General features: G+C 52.2%; 1 protein-coding gene across 3 annotated transcripts in view; it reads right to left on the bottom strand.

The window, feature by feature from the left end:
• Nucleotides 1–25,091, bottom strand: part of LOC135921225 (uncharacterized transporter YutK-like) — a 251,210-nt gene that overhangs the window by 198,531 nt on the left and 27,588 nt on the right. For all 3 annotated transcript variants that reach the window (XM_065455539.1, XM_070529860.1, XM_065455538.1), the window contains exon 3: nt 83–230. In XM_065455539.1, the coding sequence (XP_065311611.1) occupies nt 83–230 (148 nt within the window). The remainder of the gene's footprint in view (nt 1–82; nt 231–25,091) is intronic.

Consider the following 25,091-nt stretch of genomic DNA (forward strand, 5'->3'; position numbering starts at 1 on the left):
ACAATATGCTTTAATTCGCTCATTAGCCAGGCGTATAAAAAAACACGAATTCACGCGCGCACGCACATAGACAGTGACTCACGCCAGCTGGGTCCCGCGAAAGTAGCGTGGCGGTGCAGAACATGAGTATCGTGGCGCTAAACGGGAGCATGCGGCGCAGCTGGCCCCGGGTCACACGCAGCAGGTGGCCCAAGCAGCCTGCCGCCGCCATACGCCACACGGGGTCCGCACTGCACGCGCGCAAACACTTCTTTCTTAAGTCGGACACGATGCGCAAAGACGACGGTGGCGGAGCGTCCAAGAACGGCGACATGCAACCAGATAGATGTGCACAGAGAAAGAGGCAAACTGGGCAGAGGAAGACCACTGATGTGAACTTGAGCTGCATTGGGCTGGTTATGAGCGCCAGTCCTGCTTTAAGCGCCTTGCTCTATCTCGCTGCGCGCCGCCGCAACATCTAGCCAGAAAAGAAATTGTTGTTGCGTCCGAATTTCAAGCCTCCTAGAAGACTGTAGCCCGAAATTTAACTCTGCTGTAGTACTCCTCCTCAAGTGCTCGAATGTCTAAAGTAAGGCAGAGAACAAGATGTTGCGAGACAACTCTATATCAGGTCCTCGCTTTGTTTTCTGTGAGCGTGTGACATGATAACAAATCCCGCAAAACTAGATAAGCGGTAAGTAGGGCCCAAAAACAAGAGAGTTGGTAAAAAACTATTTTAAAAGTGATACTCCAGCGTTATAAAAGAGAGGTGATAGAAACCGTTTTAAAAGCGATACTGCAGCGTTATACTTTCGCTAAAATCGTAGATTACGCGGTAGACTTACTGTTTTCGTGTTTTAGTAACGCAATTGCATAGTTAGTTTCTAATGTCGGGTATATAGGATAAAAAAGACAATTAGGCAGAATGATGATTGTTAAAGTCAAACGATAACTTCTAAGTGTAGATGCTGAGATACGATGCTGGGGACACTTGCTGGGTAGCTTTATTGTTTACATGCTACGAGACGTGCGAGTGCTGTGATGATGCAACTGCCCTCAGGGCCGGCCCGGGCCACGAATGATGTTGACACTTATCAGGTACAATGGTATCAGGATCGGGCCAGTTTTCATAGTTCTGTCTCCGCGATTGGCCCCGTTTACTCGGCCAAGCAGCCGTTCAAACGAAGTGATGGGGAGAGCAAAAGAAAGCTTCGCTCACGAAAAAAAGAAAAGGAACAATAGCTACGCTGAACGCACTTCAAGGTTTAGTACCTTTGATCCGATCCAGCTGTGTTGCTTCAATGATGGGCTGATATATTTAATTCTAGGCACGGACTGATCTCCATGAACCAGTGAATCGGGGTGGTGTCGCCGGTGTTTATCTGATGTTTCACAAAAGGCGTTTGACCGAATGAACGGTCATCTAGATAAAACATATCCTGGTACCAGGCGAAAAGGCAACAAAGTACGTCCGCATGGTGGGTCGGAAGGTCAGGAGTGATTAGTTTCCTGAATGGTTCTACTAATCGGGTTATAGGGCCTGAACAGCAGAGGCCGAAGACGCAGTATCACCAGTTAGGTCAGAAATAGGGTATAGTCGCAAAAGGGGCCAAGGTTCCAAGAGATATGCCCTGAGGTAGTCCTTGAGCGCAGAGGCCTAAATTTGCCAAAGCAAAACAGGTGACATCGTCTTTTATACTGACGACCGTCTGTGGAAATGCGACGTTCTGTCACAGGAGGATAGTGGCGTTGGGCAACACGATGTAATCACGTCGGCAATTGGTGGATCAATTGAAACGGCAATATAGGTCACAGCTCTGTTAGGTAGGCGAACGTTATCGGCGGAACATAGTGCATTTGCCGTAGTACCAGGAGGGCCAACGGCATATGGTAGGGCGAGTTAGACACCCGCAGAGCATGCAGTCAATAAAGGTCGAATGTGCCGACAGAAAATCAAGGCCTAAGACGATTTCCTGTTTTCACTGCTCCGAGACGTAAAACAAGACAGAAGTATGGCGTCCGCCTACATTGAGAAGGGCGGCACACATCCCAGTGACAGCTGGAGTTCCACCGTCGGGGACGCGGACGACAGCGAGCGGGGCAGGTGTTGGGACTTTGTTTAGTGCGCACGGCGGTTTGAGTTATTAAGCAATATGTGTGTTCCTGTGCCCATCAGTGCTATCACAGGTTTACTGGCCACGTCCACGTTGATCAGGTTGTGATAGCCAGGCAATTTAAGCAGAGGAATTATAAGTCGGGTCTTCATGACATGCTCACCTCTCGGAGCGGCGTCCGTTAGTTTTCCCAGGAGCGGCGGGAGTAATAAGCATACGGAGAGCAACGAGCAGAGACGTGGGTGTGGCGAAGGGGAACGGTTTGGTCGTGCGGGCAGTGAATGGTGGAACGGTGTTTCTCGATGTGTGTATGCGGGCGGGGACTACCAGGAGGGCGCCTGATATTTACAAAGCTCGGCCAAGGCTGCGAGCTCTAAGAACTGCGACAAGGGTGGAAAATATGTCCAACGCGTCCACAGTAGAAGCAGATAGGTCTGTCAGGATGAGCGTACGAATTTGTGGTAGATCCGGTACGCCGTGTGAGCGGTAGTCTCGTTTATTGGCTGGGCACAGGTACTCGAGTCCGACGTTGGACAATTCCTGCCGTACAACTGTCTGGATCAGGGATATTGTTGCGTGGGAATCATCTGGGGCGCCAACCTGGGGAGGAACGGTAGAGGCAGCTTCAACCTTCCGGTGGACGATGCGCACAATACTGTCGGATGCAGCCGGGATGGGTGGGACTCGGAGGTTCTCGCAGCTATATGTTGCAGCCATGTTAGGAAGGCGAGAAAAGTGGCGGGCATTGCGACGGCTTTTGGTTTCTTCGAAGCAGCGGCATTCAGCAATGATGTCATGCACCGTCGAAGAGTTATTGACGACGAGGAGAGTAAGCGCGTCGTCCGCGATTCCTTTGGGGATATAGCGACCTTTTCAGCTTCCTGCATCTTGTCGTCAACCTTGCGACAGAGCGCAAGCACCTCCTGAATATAGGTCACATACGACTCAGTGCAAGTCTTAACTCGGCACATAAGGTCTTTCTGCATGGCGTGCCAGCGGCCAACAGGCTGTCCAAACAAAATGGTGATCTTTCGTTTGCATGAGTCTCAGCAGGTGAGTTCCTCTTCGTGGGTCTCAAACCAGACGCGTGCCGTTCCCACGTGGTATAAGATCAGGTGAGCGAGCATGACGGCCTGGTCCCAGTGATTGCTCGCGCTCATCCGTTCGTATAGTTGAAGCCAATCTTGAACGTCGGTATTATCCGTGCCAGAAAATGTTTCTTGATCACGTGGTTGTTTCTCGATGACTGTGGGCATGGGTTGCAATGTGCCTGAAGCATTCTTGCCTTGAGCTCGCATTGCCGATGCAGCCAAAAGCGCCCGTTGCGTAAATTCGTCGTGCGTCTTGGAGAGTCCACAGCCTCTACCAGAATATTACGCGTAGAAGAGAGGTTTAAATATTTTACAGGATATTTACAAAGCATTCACTGGCATACAAGATGCAAGCCAGTCCGCGCGATATCAGCGAGCGTCATCGTCTTCTGTAGGACAGTACAGAAGACGATGACGCTCGCGTGCTAGACAACGTCAGCGAATCTAGACCACACTCCACAATGTATGATTTGCCTTCTTTCTTCCTCTCAGTTCTTTCTTTCTTTCTTTTTTTTGCCTCGCTGAGTGTTTTGTCACCTGGAGGAAGCAGCTTTGACGCTTCGTCAGTCCCTTGTTCGCCTTTACCTCAAATCCGCTAACGTCAATGTGTTTGTTCTAAATTGTTAAGATTGCGCATAGTAGAGGACAGAATTAAAACAAACACTTTGAAACCCGTGCTGGAAGGCCACTTGCGTCAGTGGTTCAGGTGGGCTCTAGAGGAAAGCGTAGCATTGTACGGCTCTTTTTTTTTTTAGAATCGTAGTGCCTATCCGAAGCATAAGTACTGTGTCAACTGCTCTCCGCAAGTTCTCGTAGTTTGGGCAGGGGGGCGTTTTTCCTGAGAGTCCTAAAGGCGCTGTCACCATTGTTCTATGGCGTTCGGTGGGAGTGTAACCTCAGGTCGAAGGCATCAAAAACTCAGTTCCTCCTCTTACTTAGCAGAGTGTAATAGTAACGGAGCACGGGGGTATCCATTACGGCACGTTCTTCTCGTCGTTCTAATTTTTGTGCTACTTACCGCTATATTACGTATAGCTAGTAATGTGATCGCTGCCATCATGATGCGGCAGCGTCTCTCCTATTTACTGCAGAGAAACGAGTTCCTGTCATGAGGTTTCTGTTGTGCTGGCGCCCAATCTACACTAGTGAACTTTGTGCCAATTGTGAGGTCTTCAGCGGGCCTGCCTATGCATTTGATTAGGGGTAACGCATTCCGGAACATCTGGTGCTCAATCACAGCCCTTGCTGAATCCGTGCATATGCATCCATTCAAAAGGCTCGTTAAGACTGATGTCACGTTGTGATTGAAGTGCATCGGAAGTGGCGGAAAAATTCTGCTGTTTGGAAACAACGTGTGCTATAAAGGTTGGTTCATGTAATTAACGAAATGGGTAAATATCTAACATTCCTTAGGATAGGGATAACTTTAATAAAGTGTCAGCAAACGATGGTTTAACGCGTCGTGACGCTGGCCAAGCGTCGACCCGGGGTTTACCCTACTCTGCACTAGACCAGTTGGGCCCGTTTGTAGTGAGCCATGAGGCTTGTGCTTTTCGAGCGCACCCCGGGCTTGCTGGACAGCCCATAGTTGTGAGTCCTTGTTTGCAGACTGCAGTGCACATTGAAGTTCGGGTGGGTAAGTCCTGGAGGTAGCTGCTGTCGGGAACCTGGCACAGTCCCGCATGATGTGCCATTGGTCCGCCGGACCCGCTGCACAGACACCGCACAGCCCACTCGGATAGAGCTCTGCGTGAAGCACGTGCAGCATTGCGGGGGCGAGGAGTGACGCGGTCTGTATTTGTCTTAGGATTGCGGCCTCCTCCCGACTGAGTGCCGGGTGGGGAGGCGGCATTGTCCGTCGAGCTAAGCGGTAACACTTGGTTACTTCGGCATAACTAGTCAATCTGTCCTTGGTTTCGAACCACCACACGGAACGGTCACTCTCGGGGGCGCGGAAAGTAAGCGCGCGCGCCGCCGAATAGGCCGTCTCGTTGTGGTTCGGTGAGGATGCACACTCGCCGGCGTGCGCCGGGAACCACTTGATACGGACGGTGCTGCCGCGGTCTTGAAGTTGGAGCTTGCCGATGATGGCGGCCGCCGGCGCGAATATTCGCCCCTTGGCAAAGTTGCGCACGGCGTTCCTCGAGTCACTGAGCACGGTGCGACACTCGGCCTCGGTGATCGCCAGAACGATGGCAACCTCCTCAGCGTCTGTGGTGTTCGTGCACCGCACACTCGCTGCCGTTGTCTTCGTGCCGGTAGCCGCCGCAACGACCACTGCCGCGAAGCCTTCCCGCTTGTATTCCGCGGCGTCCACGTACCGGGCTTGCGGGTCTTGGGCGTGTTGTTCGGTGAGGGCCTTGGCCCGCGCCTGCCGCCGTTCTTGTTTGTACTCTGGGTGCGTGTTCTTCGGGATGGGGTCCACGTAAATGTGGGCCCGCGTCTCATTTGTGATCTCACACGGTTGCCCGCTGGGAGCTTGGGGGTTGTAACACAGGGACGCCAGTATACTGCGGCCCGTCTTGGTGGTAGAGAGGCGCTTGTATTGCGCGGTGCGTTGCGCCTCTGCTATTTCTTCTAGGAGGTTATGGACACCTAGCTGCAAGAGCCGAGCCGTACTCGTGGTTTCCATTAAACCCAGCGCCGTCTTGTAAGCCCATCTGATCAGCGTGTTGATCAGCGTGTTGATCTGCGTCCTGTCAGTGACGTGCCAGTTGTGGTAGGCCGCAACTTAGGTGATGTCATTGATCACGAACTACTGGACGAGGAGTACAAGACTGTCTTCACGCATGCCCGCCCGTCGTGTAGAGACTCACTCGGTGTATGAGCCGGATGGCGTGCATTGCCTTGGTGGTAAGCTTGTTGATGGTCTCGTCGTTGCGGCCGCTCTTGTTGAGCAGCAGGCCCAGAATCCTGATCTTGGGATCTTAGGGGATGCGTTGCCCCGATGCAGTCACAATCTTGATGGGGTCACACTCCCGAAGGGGAGCGCGCTTCCATCCCGGTCGAAGCGGTTTGAGGACGAACAGCTCGGATTTGGCGGGCGAGCACATTATGCCTGTGCCGTCAAGGTGCTGCTCGATGGCGGTAACCGCCGCTTACAGCTCTTGCTCGATGCTGCCGTCGGTGCCACCAGCCGCCCACAGGGTAATGTCGTCGGCGTAGATCGTATGCCGGACGCCGGTCCCCGCTACTGCCCTCGCTACCCCGATCATGACGAGGTTAAAGAGCAACGGCGAGATGACCGAACCCTGCGGAGTACCTGTACTGCCGAGCTTGTGTTCGGGGAGCTTGAGGTCTCCGGCGTGCCGTTCCACAATGCGGTTGGTCAAGAAGTCTTGAATATAATTGTAGCTCGTTATCCCCATGTTGAGTCTTGATACTTGTGCTAATATGGCTGAGTGTTTGACTTTGTCGAATGCACTTTGTAAATCGAGACCCAGAATAACTTTGCTGTCTTTTGTCTTGTTGTCGATGATTTATTGTTTGAGTTGTAACGTGGCATCTTGTGGGCTGAGTCTGCGCCGAAAGCCGATCATCGTGTCAGGATAGAGGCTTTCCTTTTCTAGGTATTCCTGCCACCGGTTTTCCGCCAGGTGCTCCAGCACCTTGCCCACGCAGGACGTCAGCGAAATGGGACGCAGGTTGCCGATGTCCAGTGGTTTGCCTGGTTTCAGAATCAGGATCGTTTTTGCCGTTTTCCACTGTCGGGGGAGCTTACCCGAATGCCGTACTTCATTGAAGTAATGGGTTAGGGCCTCTATCGAAGCATCGTCCAGGTTGCGTAGCATCTTGTTTGTAACGAGATCTGGGCCGGCTGCTGAGCGGTTGTTGAGCTCGTGCAGCGCTACCCGTACGTCTGATATGGTAATGTCTCGGTCGAGCCACGCATTGGGCAGTCCCCCGTACGGCGGGTGGGTTTCCGTTGGCGTGTCTGGCAGATACATGGCTTCCAGACTCCTGATAACAGCGTCTTTTCCTTGTTGTTGTGTGATGGTGTGCATGAGGCGGGCCAAGCGGTCGCGCTGGTATGACATGGGGCCAAACAATGAAATCTTCCTTACCTCAGTAAGGAAGCCTCCCTTGCGGTGAGGCTACCTTCTGTCACTCTGAAAGCTTCCTTACCGAGGGGCCCTCGGTGAAGGCTTTCTTGGTGCTTCCTCAGCATAAGGTAGCTCCAAAGCTACCTTCATGCGGCTTTACGCCGCTCCTGGCCCTGAACGAGTGCTTTACCTCACTGCTTAACCACGTGACGTTTGCTTGCGCATGCGCGCTGTCGCCCACCTGCGGATAAGCGCAAGCATGGCACGTCATGCCAGGCATGTTCGTTTCAGTCACGCGTGCGGCATGAAAGCGTTGCTAGGCGTTGCTAGGCGTTGCACGACGCCGGCGGGCCATCGTTGATGGAGTACATCAAGTTTTGCACTGTAATGCGCTAATTTTTTAACTGTAGTAAACAAAACTAGAAGAAAGCTTCCCCGCTTCTCTATATTATCTCTTGAATTTAAAGATTGTGCGACGATACAACATTTTTTTATAGAATACTGCTGTTCGCGTAAAGATTTTAAGAGATAGCCTCGAACCCAGGCATACGGCAACCGCTCCTTACATGAGAACGGGTGAAGGGAGCTATCAGAGTACGCTTACTTCCTCCATTGGTCCTTCGCTGTAAGGAGGCCTCACGTAAGGTTAGGAAGCGCTCGAAGGAAAGGAACGTTTCATTGTTTGGGCCCTGGTCTTTGTTTCGTCTAGGATATGCCGAAATAGATTCCATGTACAACTGCGATGCAGCTACCTGTCAGCTCGGTTGCAGATTTCGTTCCACTTTTGATGGCACAGGAGCGTGCAATGTTATTCAATGGCCCTGTTTAAGTCAGCCACCTTCTTCCTCACTTAGCGATTCAGCCGGTGCTGGTTCCAACGCGCCTGTATCGAATGTTTGGCCAATATCAGATGGGCGAGGCGGCTGTCCATGATGATGACGCTTTCGTCTGTTTCTGTGAACTTTGTGGCTGAGCGCACTGCATCGCGGAGCTCCGCCGTCCACGTTTCGATCTCTGTGATGTCTTGTGCTGTGGTGAGGCGCCCCTTACGGAATTCATCCCAGTCCGTCCACTTGTGTATAATGGTATTGCTCCGTAATTGGTTGGTATCGTAATTTCGAGGATGTAGTGGTCACTGCCCAGGTCGACGCCCGTGCTGTGCCATGTTACTTTGCCCGTGTTGTCATTTTTGATGAATGTAATGTCTGGTGTGGTGTCTCGTGCTACGGAGTTGCCGATGCGGGTAGGATGCTCGGGGTCCGTGATTAGGACACAGTTGTGGTCGAGGGTATCCTGTAATAAGTCCCGTCCCTTGGCCGTGTCCTTCACATAACTCCACGCTCGATGGGCGGCGTTGAAGTTCCCTCCGATCAGCAACGTGTTGTCTCTGGCTTGGGTGCTGGCTGTGTGTAGTAGGGTCTTGAATTTTTGTGTTTGGTGCTTGGGGTTACTGTAGATGTTGGCGATGAACAGGCTGCCTTTCCGTTGTTTGCTTAGGATGATTTCGGTGAAGGCGTATTCCGCCCTACTGCGGCCGTGTTTGAGTTGGGCCGTGTTTGAGTTGGCTAATGCACTCTGCCTTCTGAATGAGTAGCGGCGTGCATCATACCGGCTAAAGAAAGAAAGAAAGCAAAAAAAGAAACCTGCTTGTCTCCCAAAGAAGGTTTACAAACAGATGGCTGTACCCTGTGTTTTCAATGTTGCGCAGCATTATTTGGGTTCTTGAATGTTCTTTTCTTTTCGCATACGTAATGTTCATATTTTCGTTGAGTACATTAGGCTAAGTTAGGCCCCGTCTATGGGTTTGAATATGCAAATCGTGTCTGGTACCGAGCAGACAAGAGTGCTACCGATGATGATGATGATGATGACGATGATGAAAAACGTTTATTTGCTCTATTTCAGAATGATTTTTGCGGCTTCGGATGGAGTCTTTCATCTTCTCTTCAGGGTCGGTTCACCTAGTCCAGGGCTCCGCTGAGCGTAGCTGCCCTGCGTGCACGCCTTACTAGTCGTTGTTGGACTTTCAGGATGTCGCAGGATAGCATCCTCTCCCAGTGTTCCGCACTCCGGTTTTTTATTATGGCTAGCCCGTCTGTTTTCTGGCAAGCCCATGTGGTATGGTATAGGGTTGGTTTGTCTCCATACCATGGGCACCTGCTCTCATACTGCGTGGGGTAGATCTTGCTTAGCATGTTTAGGCACGGGAATGTTCCCGTTTGTAGCTGTCGCCATGCTACGGCGTCTTCTCTATTTAGTTGTTTGTGAGGGGGCGGGTATTTTCGTCTGATCCCTCGGTAGTAGTTTAGCATCTCTGAATAGCTTTAGGCTACCGGCTCGGGTTCCTCAGCGGGGTCGGGATTGTTGGATGCTCGGTTTGTTGCGTGCCCTCGAGCTATCCTATCGGCCTCCTGATTTCCCGTAATGTCGGTATGTCCCGGCACCCAAACTATCGTGTGTTTGGCCTGGTTGTCGACGGTTTTGCCACTTGAGCGGAGGATACGGAGCGCGCTGTGGCTGATTCTGCCGTGTAGGTAGTTGCGGCATGCTGCTTATGAGTCTGTGAGTATGGTTAAGCACCTGTTGGATCGGTAGCCCTCCACTGCCGCTTGAGCCACGGCTGCCTTTTCAGCCTCAACTACCGTACAGTTCCGAATTGATGCGTTGGTGATTTCCGTTAGGTCCGAGTTGATCACCGTTGCGACCTTGCTTTTCTTATGGTTTCTGTCCTCAGTGTAGGTAGCGGCATCTACTTACACTGTGTCGTGTCTAGTTGCCAGTGTTCTTTGTACATACTCTGCTCTTGCTTGTCTTCGTGCCTTGTGTAGGTTCTCGTCCATATTGCTGGGTATTGGTGCTACTTTAATGGTGTTTCTGTATTCGTCCGGTATCGTCTCCGTGCTTTGTGTCTCCTTGATGGTAGCTTCACCGCCGTATATGCTCAGGAGTCTTCTGCCCGTTGCCGATAGTTTTAGTCTTTGCATTTGCGTGATTAGTGCTACCGAGCCACAAAAGTGCTTTAACGACTTTCTACAATGTGGTGCCACAGCATTTAGTCTTGGTTATGCATTACCATGCGGAATCTCTAAAAGCATAGGTATGCATTGCACCAGTAATTTATGTCTACGTTATGGAGTGAAGTAGGCGACGACGGCATGCTAAAACATTGATCTCCCGGCATGTCTATCGCGGTTCCGCGGAGAGGCGATGGAGGCATATTAGGATAGCGTGCCTCCGAAGGCTAGAACAATCTTAAGGTGTTACACTCCTTGTCCGTGCGTCGAGCATCAGTTTGTTTTAAAGTGTGGAGCTGTCCAAACGATGGCACTGTAGTCGCACAAAATATAAAGCTTGCCACAGAGGGAGCTCATCTTGACACTCTGTACTAAAGTGGGGAAGTACTTCACATGACGGCCGATTCGCGACGCTCAGTGCCCCTACGGTGAAACGTGTTTGGCTATAACTCTCAACTAGAGTGCCCAATGTTCTCTGCCCGATGCCTGCGCATGCACGCATGGACGCACACCCGCACACCCACACACACACACACATTGGAATCTCCGTTAAAACGGGGCCCTCACAAATGGCCACTTAGCCTGTTTGATCTAATCAGAGACTGCACACATGCTTATCACTCTGTCATTTCGTCTTCATCTGGTTTTCTTTCTTGACAAATTCTATATCTCCCGTGTACAGTTACCTATGCTTGAAACGGATCCAGTCGACTAATCTCTTCCCTGCCTGTTTTATTCCGATATTCTGAACGTCTCTTGCTTATCTCGATTGCTGGTCACTTAATCATTTGACTGGATAAGTTAATAAGTTAATACCAAAGCGAATAAGGGAGTCTTTGACCCTATTTGTTATTCGCCAAAATAAGGTACGTACAGGTGATTACAAGTATAAGTACTATACTACGTACCTTACACTATTTTGTAGCGTAAAGCTACACTACGCGGGTTGGAGGCGAGCTTCGCGTGCTTCTGTGCCTGCCAAACTGCGCATGCGCGAGAGCCGCGTGACGTCACGAGAGGCGCAGTGCGTCACCCTCGCCGCCGCCACTCCGGCCGCAGCCAGTGTGCGCTCCTCGTCGACGCCGACTGTGGCGCATTCCAGAGGTGTGACGTCGCAGTTGGTGCAGAGGAGCCGGCGCCGTGTGCGCCCGCTGCTGCGTTTATGATTGCGGTGCAACGCAGCACTGCGCATGCGCGAGGACGGCGCACCGTGCGTATAAGTGCGCGGGAGAGACGGTTGATGCAGCGCGCTCGACATGGATGTTAAGGGCCGTTCATAGTCCGACGTAACGCCCGCGCGCGCGCACGCTACGTCACGTCGGCGAAAACGACACCTCCATAGTCGGGCGCACCGGCGCAGCTAACGCAACCGGCGGCTTCCAACGCGCCCCGACGGGCCCGGCACCGATATGGCTCCGGAGCCATTCGCGCGTCGAAGTCGGCGGAACTCTCGCACCACAATGCATTGCGCGCGAAGAAAAAGGCGCCAACACAACTCCGCAGACAGCTTTTGCGGATGGCGTGCGACTTGGCGAACCTTCTGCGCATGCTCAGAAGATAGCAGCCTACGGCGCGCGCGTTGAAGTATAGAGGGGATGGCATCTCGGCTGGCGCAGCGCAACCGACGTAGCGTGACTGACCGCGAACGACGCTCGGCCGCGCGCCGATAACGTCGGACTATAAACGGGCCTTTAAGGAGAGTCGAGCCGCTGCCAGTTGGCGCAAAAGACAGGAAAACCTGAATTCTTCAGACCCCGAGGTTGTCCCTTGGCAGTTGGCCAACGAGCGCAAAAGAACGAGCGTGCCAAGGCAAAACGTGCGGTCGAGACACCGGAGCAACGCGAAGAACGCCTATCGAAACGATGTCGTCAAGAAGCTCAACGCATTGCTATGGCCTCTCAACAACAGCGGCAGGATCAAGAGAGTGTCACAGACGATCCCAAGACTCGTCGGTGCACCGTACCTTTACGCTACGCATATCCTGGCATAGCTGAGCTAAGCCACTGCCGATTTTTTTTTTTTTGCATGTAGGCCTCACACCGTTTCAGATATATGTCCCATTGTAGCACCAAATTTGAGGTGCCCCTGTGGCAGAATTCGTCCGGCTGACTGTGTAACCATCGTCGGACTACTGTCTTGGCGTAATCGTTGCACGTGAATCGTTGTTCTGCCAGGAACTTCTTCAGCTGACCGGAGGAGGAGGAAGGATAAAAGCAGAAGGTAGGGTGGTTAACCAGAATAACGTCCGGATGGCTACCCTACATCGAGGGAATGGGAAGAGGGAAAACAAAGATGACAGGGAGAGAGAGGAGGGAAGGAAATAAGGAAATTAGCGGTGAGTTCGCTGACGCGTGTGGTTCGAAAACGTGTGAATCACTATGGGCAAGGTGCGTGGTCCAGACTCCCAGTGAAAAGACCGGAGCTTGTTGGCAGTCAGCGACGCACGCGACCTCCCCGAACGCTCATGGTCATGCAAGTCTTCACGGCCTTTTGCTAATTGACACCACCGCCACCTCACACTTCTCAATGTGAGACACCTTTCCCCATACGTGGACTGCATTTTCTTGTAAATTTCGATGGGCGTTCGTCCGTTGCTGCATAGAAGACGAATCACACTTCATTGCTCGCACGCCGTGAACGTGTGAAGCACATCCGCCATCTTCGATAACTGACAGCAGCGCGGTGTCACGGAGCTATCGGCAGATAAACCCCGGCCGGTCTAAAGGCCCGTTTATAGTCCGACGTTATCGGCGCGCGGGCGAGCGTCGTTCGCGATCAGTTACGCTACGTCGGTTGCGCTGCGCCAGCCGAGATGCCATCCCATCTATACTTCAACGCGCGCGCCGTAGGCTGCTATCTTCGGAGCATGCGCAGAAGGTTCGCCAAGTCGCGCGCCGTCCGCAAAAACCGTCTGCGGAGTTGTGCTGGCGCCTTTTTCTTCGCGCGCAATGCATTGTGGTGCGAGAGTTCCGCCGACTTCGACGCGCGAATGGCTCCGGAGCCAAATCGGCGCCGGGCCCGTCGGGGCGCGTTGGAAGCCGCCGGTTACGTTAGCTGCGCCAGTGCGCCCGACTATAGAGGTGTCGTTTTCGCCGACGTGACGTAGCGTGCGCGCGCGCGCGCGCGCGCGTGCGTTACGTTGGACTATAAACAGCCCTTAAGAAAGATCCACCGCTTCGAATGGATATATTGACTTCGTTATGCAAAAAATAAGTAAGGCGTGCAGACAGGACACAAGAGTAGAAAAGTGGACAACACGAACGCCAACATTCCTGTTGTCCACTTCTCTACTCTTGTGTCCTGTCTGCATGCCTCACTTCTTTTTTGCATAATGAATCCTTATCAACTAGCTCAGCTTTCTGTCGTTCTAATGTTGACTTCGCATCTACAGACGTAATGTTGCTAAAAAAGTAGGAGCAAAGACTTCCTAATTTGCTCTCGCATTTGCTCTGGCATGACTTTTTTTTCGGAGGCAACCAGCTAGAGTCTCAAATAGCAAGGCACTGTCCTTTGTGTTATCGTACAAATTTTCCCTTCTAATTACTTTCTTGCCATACTTGTAAATCTACATCGTGTTCTTGTTGCCATCTTTTGCATTCAATTTACTACCTCTGTTTCTCTCACTTTCTATATGAGAAGTCCTTGATAACCTTTCCTTTCGTTATTCCGCTTGGTAACTTTGATTACAGAGTACTTGGTTTCCAACATTCTTTATCTCTTCTTCCATTCCGTGTCCAAGCTTTTGAGGTACAAATATTTGTGCACTTTAGCCGCACGTTCCTTCGTACCCATGTTCCCGCATTTTTCTTGAAGAATAATTTTGCTCTACTCTTCTCTGTATGTCAAACAGGTCCAACTTATTTCAACCTGCACGGCGCCATTTGTGGTTTTAACGTGGGCCACTAAAGCCAACCGGCCAACCAATCTTTGGTTCATTTCCTACCTCGATGAGATGTCTGATTTTAAGCACAGAATGGCATTTACGAACGTTAGCACTGGCAACATTACTCCTTTGCTAATTACTCGCACCACCTCATTTAGTGCAGCTCCAAAGTGATCTGTGTTTCATTATTGCTGCATTTCTTTATTTTCAGCTTGGTGAATGTTTGAGTAGGCGTTTCCTTCATTGATGTATACACCGATGTATTTATACTGCTTGACTATGGGTATGGCTTGCTCTTGAATTGATACCACGTTATCCTTCGTCTCTTAATTAAAGATAGTGATTCCCGATTTTTCTATGTTAAATTGAAAGGGCCCCTGACCAGGTCTGGTCATTTTGAGCTGACAAGCGCCGCGCATACAGTGCGTGCTGCCTATCGTGTCTGCTCAGTATTACATCGCTACGCACCGCGGAAAGAGCTGAAATTTCAAACCGAACGCCGTTTGCCCTTCTCGCGGGCGCCGCGATCCAAGCCAGAGAGATGACGTATACGTGCCAGTGCGCCTACATACACGTGTGTTTGCTATGACGTCGTTTGTTAGTGACTGGAGACTTCGGGAATAATTCAAGGCAACATCTATTTGTGTAATCTGTTGCAATGATGGATGACTTAAGGTTTAGAGAAATAATAAAACACACAAAGTGAATGCCTGCGTGTATTTGTGGTAGTTCGCACCACGGAAAGAAATATGCATAGGCGCCGACTTCAGGGGCGTTATCCGGGAGGGGGCTGAGCCCCTCCCCGGCGATGCAGAAGCCTACCCCACCCACCCCTAATATGTCAGTGTTTTGTCACCCACATCATTTGAGATTTGTTTTGACTTGCCTCGACCTTTTCACTTAAAATTTCATTGTGGCTAATAGCTTACTACATCATTGTTGGTGCAGACGTGCACGGATTTTAATTTATACTTTGCTTTATTTCTGCAAATGCTGACAATAGGAGAACAGGCGCATTAGAAGTACCAGCGGCGGCTGTCTCATACGTTTTTTCTCACTTTAACATTGTTTAAATTTTCCCCGTTAACAACATGCAAATACACTATTTAAATATGTACACAGGACGAAGTTTATTATATTTTTAAAGAAAATGTCAATTAACAGTTATTTCGAGAGGTATGGATCGCTTGTGCCTAGAGAAATAATATGTTGCTGTATGTTCACCTCACTTACATATGATTTGCGTGCTTTCTTGACCTTGAACAACACCTGTACACTTTAGTGGCCCCTTCGGCAGAGTCTTCTATCAATGGCGTGTGAAATGCACATGAATGATATGTCTCAGTGTCGCTTCTCTTTCCAGTAAGCAAAGCTACAGCTCATTAAAACGAAAACACTTCTAATAATTTACAACATTTATTAGGGATGGAAGCATCGTCACTTGCATGCAGAGGTCATAAATATATACAACGTGTCCCAATTAGCTATCATGCACCAATATCAAGAAAAGCAATGTTTTACTCGTAAAAACCTAGTGCGTATTGATTCCAGCACAGTGGAGTAGCTGCCAGTATTTTTTGTTACTGAGATTTAATTACGTAATTGTAATGAATTATCTAACTCAAGACGTACTATCATAATTATCAAAGTGTCAGTGAAGCATTTGTAGGCACAGCCAAGGGACATCTAACTGTGGTATTCTCAGCGATGTACAAATTGCGTACTAATTTTTTCCGATTAGTAAATAAACCCTGCAAAATATGGCGAAGACCACGTGACTGCGTTCCCACTCGCGTCATAAGGCAGCGCCCTCGGACAGGCTCCTTATGAGCCAGCCAGAACGAAATGAAGGAAATAAAGAAAAAAAAATCACCGCCCAAGCACTCCGTACAGATAGTTAAGCAGCAAAGCTGAAACATTCGGCCCCGTTGTTTATCACTGGGTTTATCTCGACGGTTCATTAAACGACGGCTTGGTATAGGCTGCTGGCTAGTTGCTGCTTACGCTCGGCTGCACGAGCCTGTTATTGTGCCCTGGCTGCAGCATCGAGACGTCGTAGATGAGCTCGTTTCTGGTTCTGCTCGCGGCGTTGGTGATCGAAAGCTGCCTGCTCCTCAGCAGTACGTATAACGCGTGGCCTACCCATATTGGAGCCGGAGAGAAACTGCTGCGCGACCGCCCGGCTGCGACAGAGAGCGACGACGTCACTACTGGCGCAGTCAATCGCACATCTCTCTTTCGCCTTCTTTTTCGTGCGTTCGCACGAGGTTGCACCGGATGAATTTTCGGCGTACAGGCGATAGGCGGGTGGACGGACGAATAGGCTAGCCACATACAGCTTCGCTACAAAACATCGTGATCGAGCTAGTGAGCTATCTGCCGCGCTCCGGCCGAAGTAACAAGTCGCGTTTGGTGTTAGTTGGAAACAAGCTGTGACAGCTGTTCTCTTAGCGTAGATAAAGTGCACGGATGGTTCTTTTTTTTTGCCACAAAACATATCACCAGAAAAACGAATTGACAACGTCAGTGCAAATGTTTAAAGGTGTGTTTTGTTTCGTCCTAGTCGCCTTGTCTTTCTCTAATGAGCAGAAGATAAAAATTATTCTTGCCTTGCGAGCTGCAAATGACAACAAGGGAAAGGCCGCAAATATATATCAGTCATGGAAGTGTGGCGGTAGACCAAACGCGCCGACTATCACCAAAAATTAAGAAAACCAGAGAAAAACCGGCAGCTTGAAGAAACAGTGGCGTATGGCTCCATATTTTAATCCTAGTCTACGCACGGATGTTCTAACATTTATGACCTCAAATCATCATGCTGGCATGTGGGACGCGGCCGCCCAGGTACCAATTTCCAAGTCATCAGTTTGGAGGACTCTGAACGACTCTGCCTTTTACCCGTACCACCTAAGCCTGCCCCAATGCTTCGAAGAAAGACAGGGACCTGCGGAATCGTCTAGATTTCTCGAATTGGGTCCTCGCAAAAGCCGATGTAGCACCGGACTTTCTGAACATAATGTGCACCGATGAAGCCAGTTCTCCCAGAAACGCCCAGGTAAATTTGCATAATGCACACTATTCGAGTGACTACAATCCACACTGGGTAAAGCGAAATTGGCACCCGTACCATTGGTCGTTCAAAGTGGGGTGCGTGATTTACGTCGGTGCTATAATCAGACCCATCTTCTTCGATCCCACACCGACTAGACAGCGTTACGTGGACTAAATCCTTGAAGGAGTGGTGGTTTTCTCAGCGAAGTCCCGCTGCCACGTCATCCGCTTCTGTGGCATGAGCAAGATGGAGCACCAGCACACAGCAGCAGCAACCGAGCATGAAACTGGCTGAGCGTGATTTTTCATGCGCAATAGATTAGAAGGCACGGACCCGTGAATTAGTCGGCTAGGTCACCTGACCTCTCTCCACACGATTTCTTTCTTTGGCGTTATGTGAAAGATTGTGCTTACATCATCGAGACTGACCTCAGATGAGGTCAAGGCAAGGATAACGGATGTCTGCCGTAAAGTTCGAGTGCCGGTCATCAAGATAGCTACTGAAGACGTGATAAAATGGACACAGTACTGCGTAGATGCAGAAGGAGACCTATTCGAACACGTCCTCTAGGCAGCAGCTGGTGTTCAATGGCGCTTACGAATTCATAGATAAGGGCAGACTGAAATCTGATGTGTGTATGTATATATATATATATATTGTCACGTGGTGGTGACGTTGAATACGACAGTAGCAATACTGTGAACAAGAAAACTAACTTTTATTGGGCGAACCTGTGCCCACAAAACAACTTATAGCGCAACGATAGCGGCGAACACGCTCGGCGATCGTCGAAAAACTGATCAGCGGGTCAAGCGCGTCGGCTTTTATAGAGCAGTCGTCGAATGTTCCAGACTAATCATTCGAACCCGCGTGCCTTCCACAAAGTTCTGCACCATTCGAGTAACGCGATGAAATCAGATAACACAAGGTTCGGCGACAGCAGACAGCCGGGTAGAAGCTTCGATAACTTTCCAGAAACGTCGGATACATGCAGGCGCGTCCCTCGCTGCGCGATTACAGTTGTTAAGCGGCGAAACGTGGTCGCCCGATAAAGATAAGTACACGTGTCAATACCCCCCTCTTAAAAAGCATCGTCCCGATGCTACAAAGAGAGCGAAACACAAAAGGACACTTATTAAACATAAGCAACAACAAAAAGAAACAAAGTAGCGAAGCCCCAAAGTTCATTAACGCTGGTAGTAGGGCTTGAGTCGCACAACGTGGACTATTTCAGGTCGTGAGCGGCGCCGCTGTGACAGCGAAATACCGTCTGGCACGACCTCATAGTCCAGTGCGCCAATACGTCGGATGATCTTGTATGGTCCGAAATAGCGACGCAAAAGCTTCTCGCTCATTTCTCGTCGGCGTATAGGGGTCCAAACCCAAACACGGTCACCGGGCTGGTACTCGACGAAGCGTCGTCGGAGGTTGTAGTGTCGGCTGTCGGTCCTCTGCTGGTTCTTGATCCGCAGGCGGGCGAGCTGTCGGGCTTCTTCGGCGCGCTGGAGGTAGGTACGGACGTCAAGGTTCTCCTCGTCAGTGACGTGCGGCAGCATGGCGTCGAGCGTCGTCGTCGGATTCCTGCCGTAGACCAGCTTGAATGGCGTGATCTGTGTTGTTTCTTGTGCCGCCGTGTTATAAGCGAATGTTACGTACGGCAGGACGGCATCCCAGGCCTTGTGTTCGACGTCGACGTACATCGCTAGCATGTCGGCGAGGGTCTTATTCAGCCGCTCCGTAAGACCATTCGTCTGCGGGTGGTAGGCCGTTGTCCTCCTGTGCCTTGTCTGACTGTATTTCAGAATGGCTTGGGTGAGTTCCGCTGTAAAGGCCGTGCCTCGGTCGGTGATGAGGACTTCTGGGGCGCCATGTCGCAGCAGGATGTTTTCGACAAAGAATTTCGCCACTTCGGCTGCGCTACCTTTCGGCAGTGCTTTTGTTTCAGCGAAGCGGGTCAGGTAGTCCGTCGCCATGACGATCAACTTATTTCCGGTTATTGACGTCGAAAGGGTCCCAGCAAGTCCATCCCGATCAGCTGAAATGGTCGGCAAGGAGGCTCGATTGGCTGTAGTAATCCGGCTGGCCTTGTCGGCGGTGTCTTGCGTCGCTGACAGTCTCGGCATGTTCTGACATAACGGGCGACGTCGGCGGTCAGGCGCGGCCAATAATAGTTTTCTTGTATCCTCGATAGTGTCCGGGAAAATCCGAGGTGTCCAGCGGTCGGATCGTCATGTAGGGCGTGCAATACTTCTGGGCGAAGTCCTGACGGGACAACAAGAAGGTAATTGGCGCGGACTGGTGAGAAGTTCTTCTTCACGAGTAGACTGTCTTGAAGCGTGAAGGAAGATAATCCGCGCTTAAATGCCCTGGGGACAACGTCGGTGTGCCCTTCCAAATAATCGACGAGGCCTTTAAGCTCCGGGTCCGCTCGTGGTTGTTCGGCGAAGTCTTCCGCGCTTATTATTCCAAGGAATGCGTCGTCATCCTCGTCATCTTGCGGCGGCGGGTCAATGGGGGCACGTGATAGGCAATCGGCGTCTGAGTGTTTTCGTCCGGACTTGTATGTTACAGTGATGTCGTATTCTTGTAGTCTGAGGCTCCACCGTGCCAGCCGTCCAGAGGGATCCTTTAAATTCGCTAGCCAACACAAGGCGTGGTGGTCGCTGACGACTTTGAATGGCCTGCCATATAGGTAAGGGCGAAATTTCGCTGTAGCCCAAACGATGGCGAGGCATTCCTTTTCGGTTGTAGAATAATTGCCTTCCGCTTTTGACAACGACCGGCTAGCGTAAGCTATCACGTGTTCATGTCCATCTTTTCTCTGGACTAGGACGGCACCGAGGCCTAGGCTAGTGGCGTCCGTGTGGATTTCGGTATCGGCGTGCTCGTCGAAGTGCGTAAGTACGGGCGGTGACTGCATGCGTCGTTTGAGTTCTTGAAATGCGTCGGCCTGCGGCTTTTCCCACTTGAACTCGACGTCACATTTAGTTAGCTGCGTCAGCGGCTCAGCGATGCGTGAAAAGTTCTTGACAAATCGCCTGTAGTAGGCACACATGCCAAGAAATCTACGCACTGCCTTCTTGTCGATAGGCTGCGGGAAGTTTGCTATGGCAGCTGTCTTCTGCGGGTCGGGGCGGACTCCAGATTTGCTGATGACGTGGCCTAAAAATAGAAGCTCCTCGTAAGCGAAGCGGCACTTTTCCGGCTTCAGAGTAAGTCCTGATGACCTGATGGCCTCTAGTACTGTTGCAAGCCGCCTAAGGTGAACGTCGAAATTTCCGGCGAAGATGACGACGTCATCCAAGTATACGAGACAGGTCTGCCACTTCAATCCTGCTAAAACCGTGTCCATCACGCGCTGGAACGTTGCAGGCGCCGAGCACAGTCCGAATGGCATAACCTTGAACTCGTAGAGGCCGTCTGGGGTGATGAAGCCGGTCTTTTCGCGATCTCTTTCGTCGACTTCTATTTGCCAATAGCCAGACTTGAGGTCCATGGACGAGAAGTATTTGGCGTTGCAGAGCCGATCCAATGCGTCGTCTATCCGTTGGAGGGGGTATACGTCCTTCTTTGTGATCTTGTTCAGACGACGATAATCGACGCAGAAACGCAGGGTTCCGTCCTTTTTCTTCACCAGGACAACAGGGGATGCCCACGGGCTTTTCGACGGCTGGATGATGTCGTCGCACAGCATTTCGTCGACTTGTTCTCTTATAGCTTCGCGTTCTCGCGGCGAAACGCGGTAAGGGCTCTGACGGAGTGGTCGAGCGCATTCCTCGGTGATTATGCGATGCTTGGCGACTGGTGTTTGTCGAATCCTCGATGACGTCGAAAAGCAGTCTTTGTATCGTCGAAGCAGACTTCTGAGCTCCTGTTGCTTAATCATAGGGAGATTTGGATTAATGTCGTAGTCTGGTTCGGGAACCATAGTCGTCGGGGTAGATGCGGCGGAATCCGAGAGGACAAACGCATTACTTGTTTCCAGAATTTCCTCGATGTACGCGATCGTCGTGCCCTTGTTGATGTGCTTGAACTCCTGGCTGAAGTTTGTCAGCAACACTTCAGTTTTCCCTTCATGCAGTCGAGCGATCCCTCTTGCGACGCAAATTTCACGGTCTAGCAGTAGTCGTTGGTCACCTTCAATGACGCCTTCTACGTCAGCGGGTGTTTCGGTGCTGACCGAAATAACAATGCTGCAGCGAGGCGGGATGCTCACTTGATCTTCGAGCACACTCAAGGCGTGACGACTACGAGGGCTCTCCGGCGGTATCGCATGATCTTCCGACAGTGTTATTGACTTCGACTTCAGGTCGATGACTGCGCCGTGTTGGTTGAGGAAGTCCATACCGAGAATGACGTCTCGTGAACACTGTTGGAGGATAACGAAGGTGGCAGGGTAAGTCCGGTCATGAATGGTTATTCTTGCCGTGCAGATCCCAGTCGGCGTGATGAGGTGTCCTCCAGCGGTTCGAATCTGAGGGCCTTCCCATGCGGTCTTAACTTTCTTCAACCGGGCGGCGATGTGTCCACTCATTACGGAGTAATCGGCCCCTGTGTCGACTAAGGAAGTGACTGCGTGGGCGTCGAGAAGCACGTCGAGGTCGGTTGTTCTTTGTCTGGCGTTGCAGTTGGGTCTTGGCGTCGGATCACGGCTGCGTCGTGTTGAACTGAAGCTGGAACGTTGCGTCGTCAAGTCGTCTTTCGTCGGTGTAGTCTTGGCTTCCCGACTTCTTCGGGACGGCGGCGTGTCGTCATTAGGTCGTCGAGATGGTTTCTTCGTCGTCTTCGTCGGCGGCGGAGGATCTTCGTCAGTTTGACGAACAGCAACCGCACCTCCATCGGTTGCTGCTTTTAGTTTTCCGGATATGGGCTCGCAGAGCGGCCCCGGGCTGGGCCGGTGTACGGTCGGCGCTGCGGCGACAGGTAGCGGCCTGGTGACGGCGAACGGGACGGTCGTCGAGGGCTCCACTGAGTGGCGGCGAGGTAATCGGCGATGTCACGTGGGCGCTCTCCAAGCTGTGGACGCGGCGCGTTGACGGCGAAACCTCGCAGTCCCATCTCTCGATACGGGCATCGTCGGTAGACGTGACCTGCTTCTCCGCAGTGGTAGCAGAGCGGGCGGTGGTCAGGAGCACGCCAAACGTCTGTCTTCCTCGGGTAGCTGCGCTGGGCGACGGGTGGGCGTGCTGGCGGCGGCGGTGGTGGTCGACGGAATTGCGGCTTTACGGGGTCCTGGCGCGGTCGTGGAAGGGAACCTTGACGGCGGGCGACGGCGGCGTAGCTCATCGCTTGCGGCTGGGGCTGCGGCGGTTCTGGTTGCACTTGAGGAACTCCAAGCGATCGGTGCACCTCTTCTTTTACGATGTCGGCGATCGAGGCCACTTGAGGCTGCGACGAAGGCAAGACCTTCCGCAGTTCTTCGCGCACAATGGCCCGGATGGTTTCGCGCAGATCGTCCGTGGCCAGTGATTGAATTCCTGCGTAGTGGGTAGAGCTTGTACGGCGGTTGAATTGCCGGTTCCGCATTTCGAGTGTCTTCTCGATGTTCGTCGCCTCAGAAAGAAACTCTTCGATGGTCTTCGGTGGGCTTCTTACCATCCCGGCGAAAAGTTCCTCCTTTACCCCACGCATCAGTAGGCGGACTTTCTTCTCCTCGGCCATATCCGGGTCGGCGTGGCGGAACAAACGGCTCATTTCTTCCGCAAAAATGGCAATGTTCTCGTTTGGTAGCTGCACTCGGGCGTCCAGCATAGCTTCAGCCCTTTCCTTGCGCACGACGCTTGTAAAGGTGCGTAGGAAGCCGCTACGGAACAGGTCCCACGTTGTCAAGGTCGATTCCCTGTTCTCAAACCAAGTTCTGGCGGTGTCTTCTAAGGCGAAGTAGACATGCCGCAGCTTCTCGTTGGAGTCCCAGTTGTTGAATGTTGCGATTCGTTCGTAGGTCTCCAGCCATGATTCCGGGTCTTCAGTCGCTGCTCCATGGAAGGTTGGTGGGTCCCGAGGTTGTTGTAGGATAACAGGGGACGCTGGGGCAGCCATTGGGGTTGTCTTGACCACGATCTTCTTTGTCGCCTCAGGTAGAAGTCCGTGCTCTGGGGGCAGTCCTTGAAGTCTGCGGCTAGTACGCTGGTCTTCGGCGATGTTGGTTCTGTCCTCGGGCTTCGGGCTTGGGCCGCGGCTTTGCGGGGGCGTTCGGTACATGAACGCACAAGCACCTCCACCAGATGTCACGTGGTGGTGACGTTGAATAAGACAGTAGCAATACTGTGAACAAGAAAACTAACTTTTATTGGGCGAACCTGTGCCCACAAAACAGGCTACACTTATAGCGCAACGATAGCGGCGAACACGCTCGGCGATCGTCGAAAAACTGATCAGCGGGTCAAGTGCGTCGGCTTTTATAGAGCAGTCGTCGAATGTTCCAGACTAATCATTCGGACCCGCGTGCCTTCCACAAAGTTCTGCACCATTCGAGTAACGCGATGAAATCAGATAACACAAGGTTCGGCGACAGCAGACAGCCGGGTAGAAGCATCGATAACTTTCCAGAAACGTCGGATACATGCAGGCGCGTCCCTCGCTGCGCGATTACAGTTGTTAAGCGGCGAAACGTGGTCGCCCGATAAAGATAAGTACACGTGTCAATATATATATTGTGGGAGTTCCTTCGGTCTACCGGGGCGCAGTCGTTGCTGTGCCTAAGGCTCCGGACTTATTCGCCATTGCGAGGAAAACCTCTCCCTCATTCGCCATTGCGAGGAAAACCTCTCCCCTCATTTCCCTGCCCCTCGACCCGCGCGCCGTTTTCCCCGGGCGCCGCGGCCGCGTCCCGCGACGTCATGCTACGCGGCCCTGCGATTGGGTCGTGGGGCGTGACGTAGGGAAGAAGCCCCGACTGGGGACGATCGCGGTGCGCGGGTGAGTCGGGCTGCGACAGGGACAAGCGCCGGTCACGAGAGGCAAGCTGCAAGGTACGTGAACGACCAGCTATTTGTGTCCCCAACGCCCCGGCCTGGGGACGTTCACGTGCTTTGTTAGCTTGCGTAAGTGTGACTTGCTGAGTGGCTTTGCGTTCCGCCCTTGCGGTAGTCGCAGGCGCTCAGTGCGTCACATTTTGCGTGTCCGAACCGTCGCAGACCATTGTCGGTGACGGGAAGCGCTAGGTAGCGTTTGCGAACGCATTTCGGCCCGCGCGCGTAAACCATTGTTCGACGCGGCATGTAACCCGCCTTCCTCGCCATCGGGAACCGCGGGCGCCGAGTGCACTCCGTGTGTTTGGGTGCAGTCTGGTACATGTTGGCCATTGGTGATCAATAAACGCCTTAACTGTCCTGGACGCCGTGTGTTCCTGGGAGAGCGCCCATGCGTACGGCCAGAGCCGGCCAGGTCTTTCGGCTCGGTGCTCGAACCTGCGGTGGGTCTATCGCCGTGCGTCGTCGTGCCGCGTCGTGAGGCTCCACTTCTCGGGGGCCACTTGGCGACGCCGTGCGCGGAGACATACTGTGAGCCCACATTTTGGCGCCCAACGTGGGGCAGTAACTGCCTTTGCATTGCTGCGGTGCGTGACGAGCCGGAGACCCGCTTGATCGGCCGGCCGTGCCATGTTTTCCAGCTTCAAGGAGTCGTCATTGTTGACGACTCTCGCGAATGTCGCCCTGTTCGATTACTCAGCCGATGCTGGTGTCGAGCGTGGAGGCACAGCTCAACTCCCAGAGCACGAAACACGGAGTGAAAGCTTAGTTGGCGCAAACCTACCAGATGCGTGTGATATGTCCACGCCGCTCCACGACGGGCGTGGATCTCTCAATGCAGCGATAAGCAACGATGAGCTTGCCGCCATGGAAGAGGGGAGACTGCCGCGAACCCCACCCGCATTGAGGAGCTTCGCGGCTGTGGCCTCCACCACCGACGGCGA

The sequence above is a fragment of the Dermacentor albipictus genome, unplaced genomic scaffold (assembly GCF_038994185.2).
Source record: "Dermacentor albipictus isolate Rhodes 1998 colony unplaced genomic scaffold, USDA_Dalb.pri_finalv2 scaffold_34, whole genome shotgun sequence".
In the NCBI taxonomy this organism is placed as follows: Eukaryota; Metazoa; Arthropoda; class Arachnida; order Ixodida; family Ixodidae; genus Dermacentor; species Dermacentor albipictus.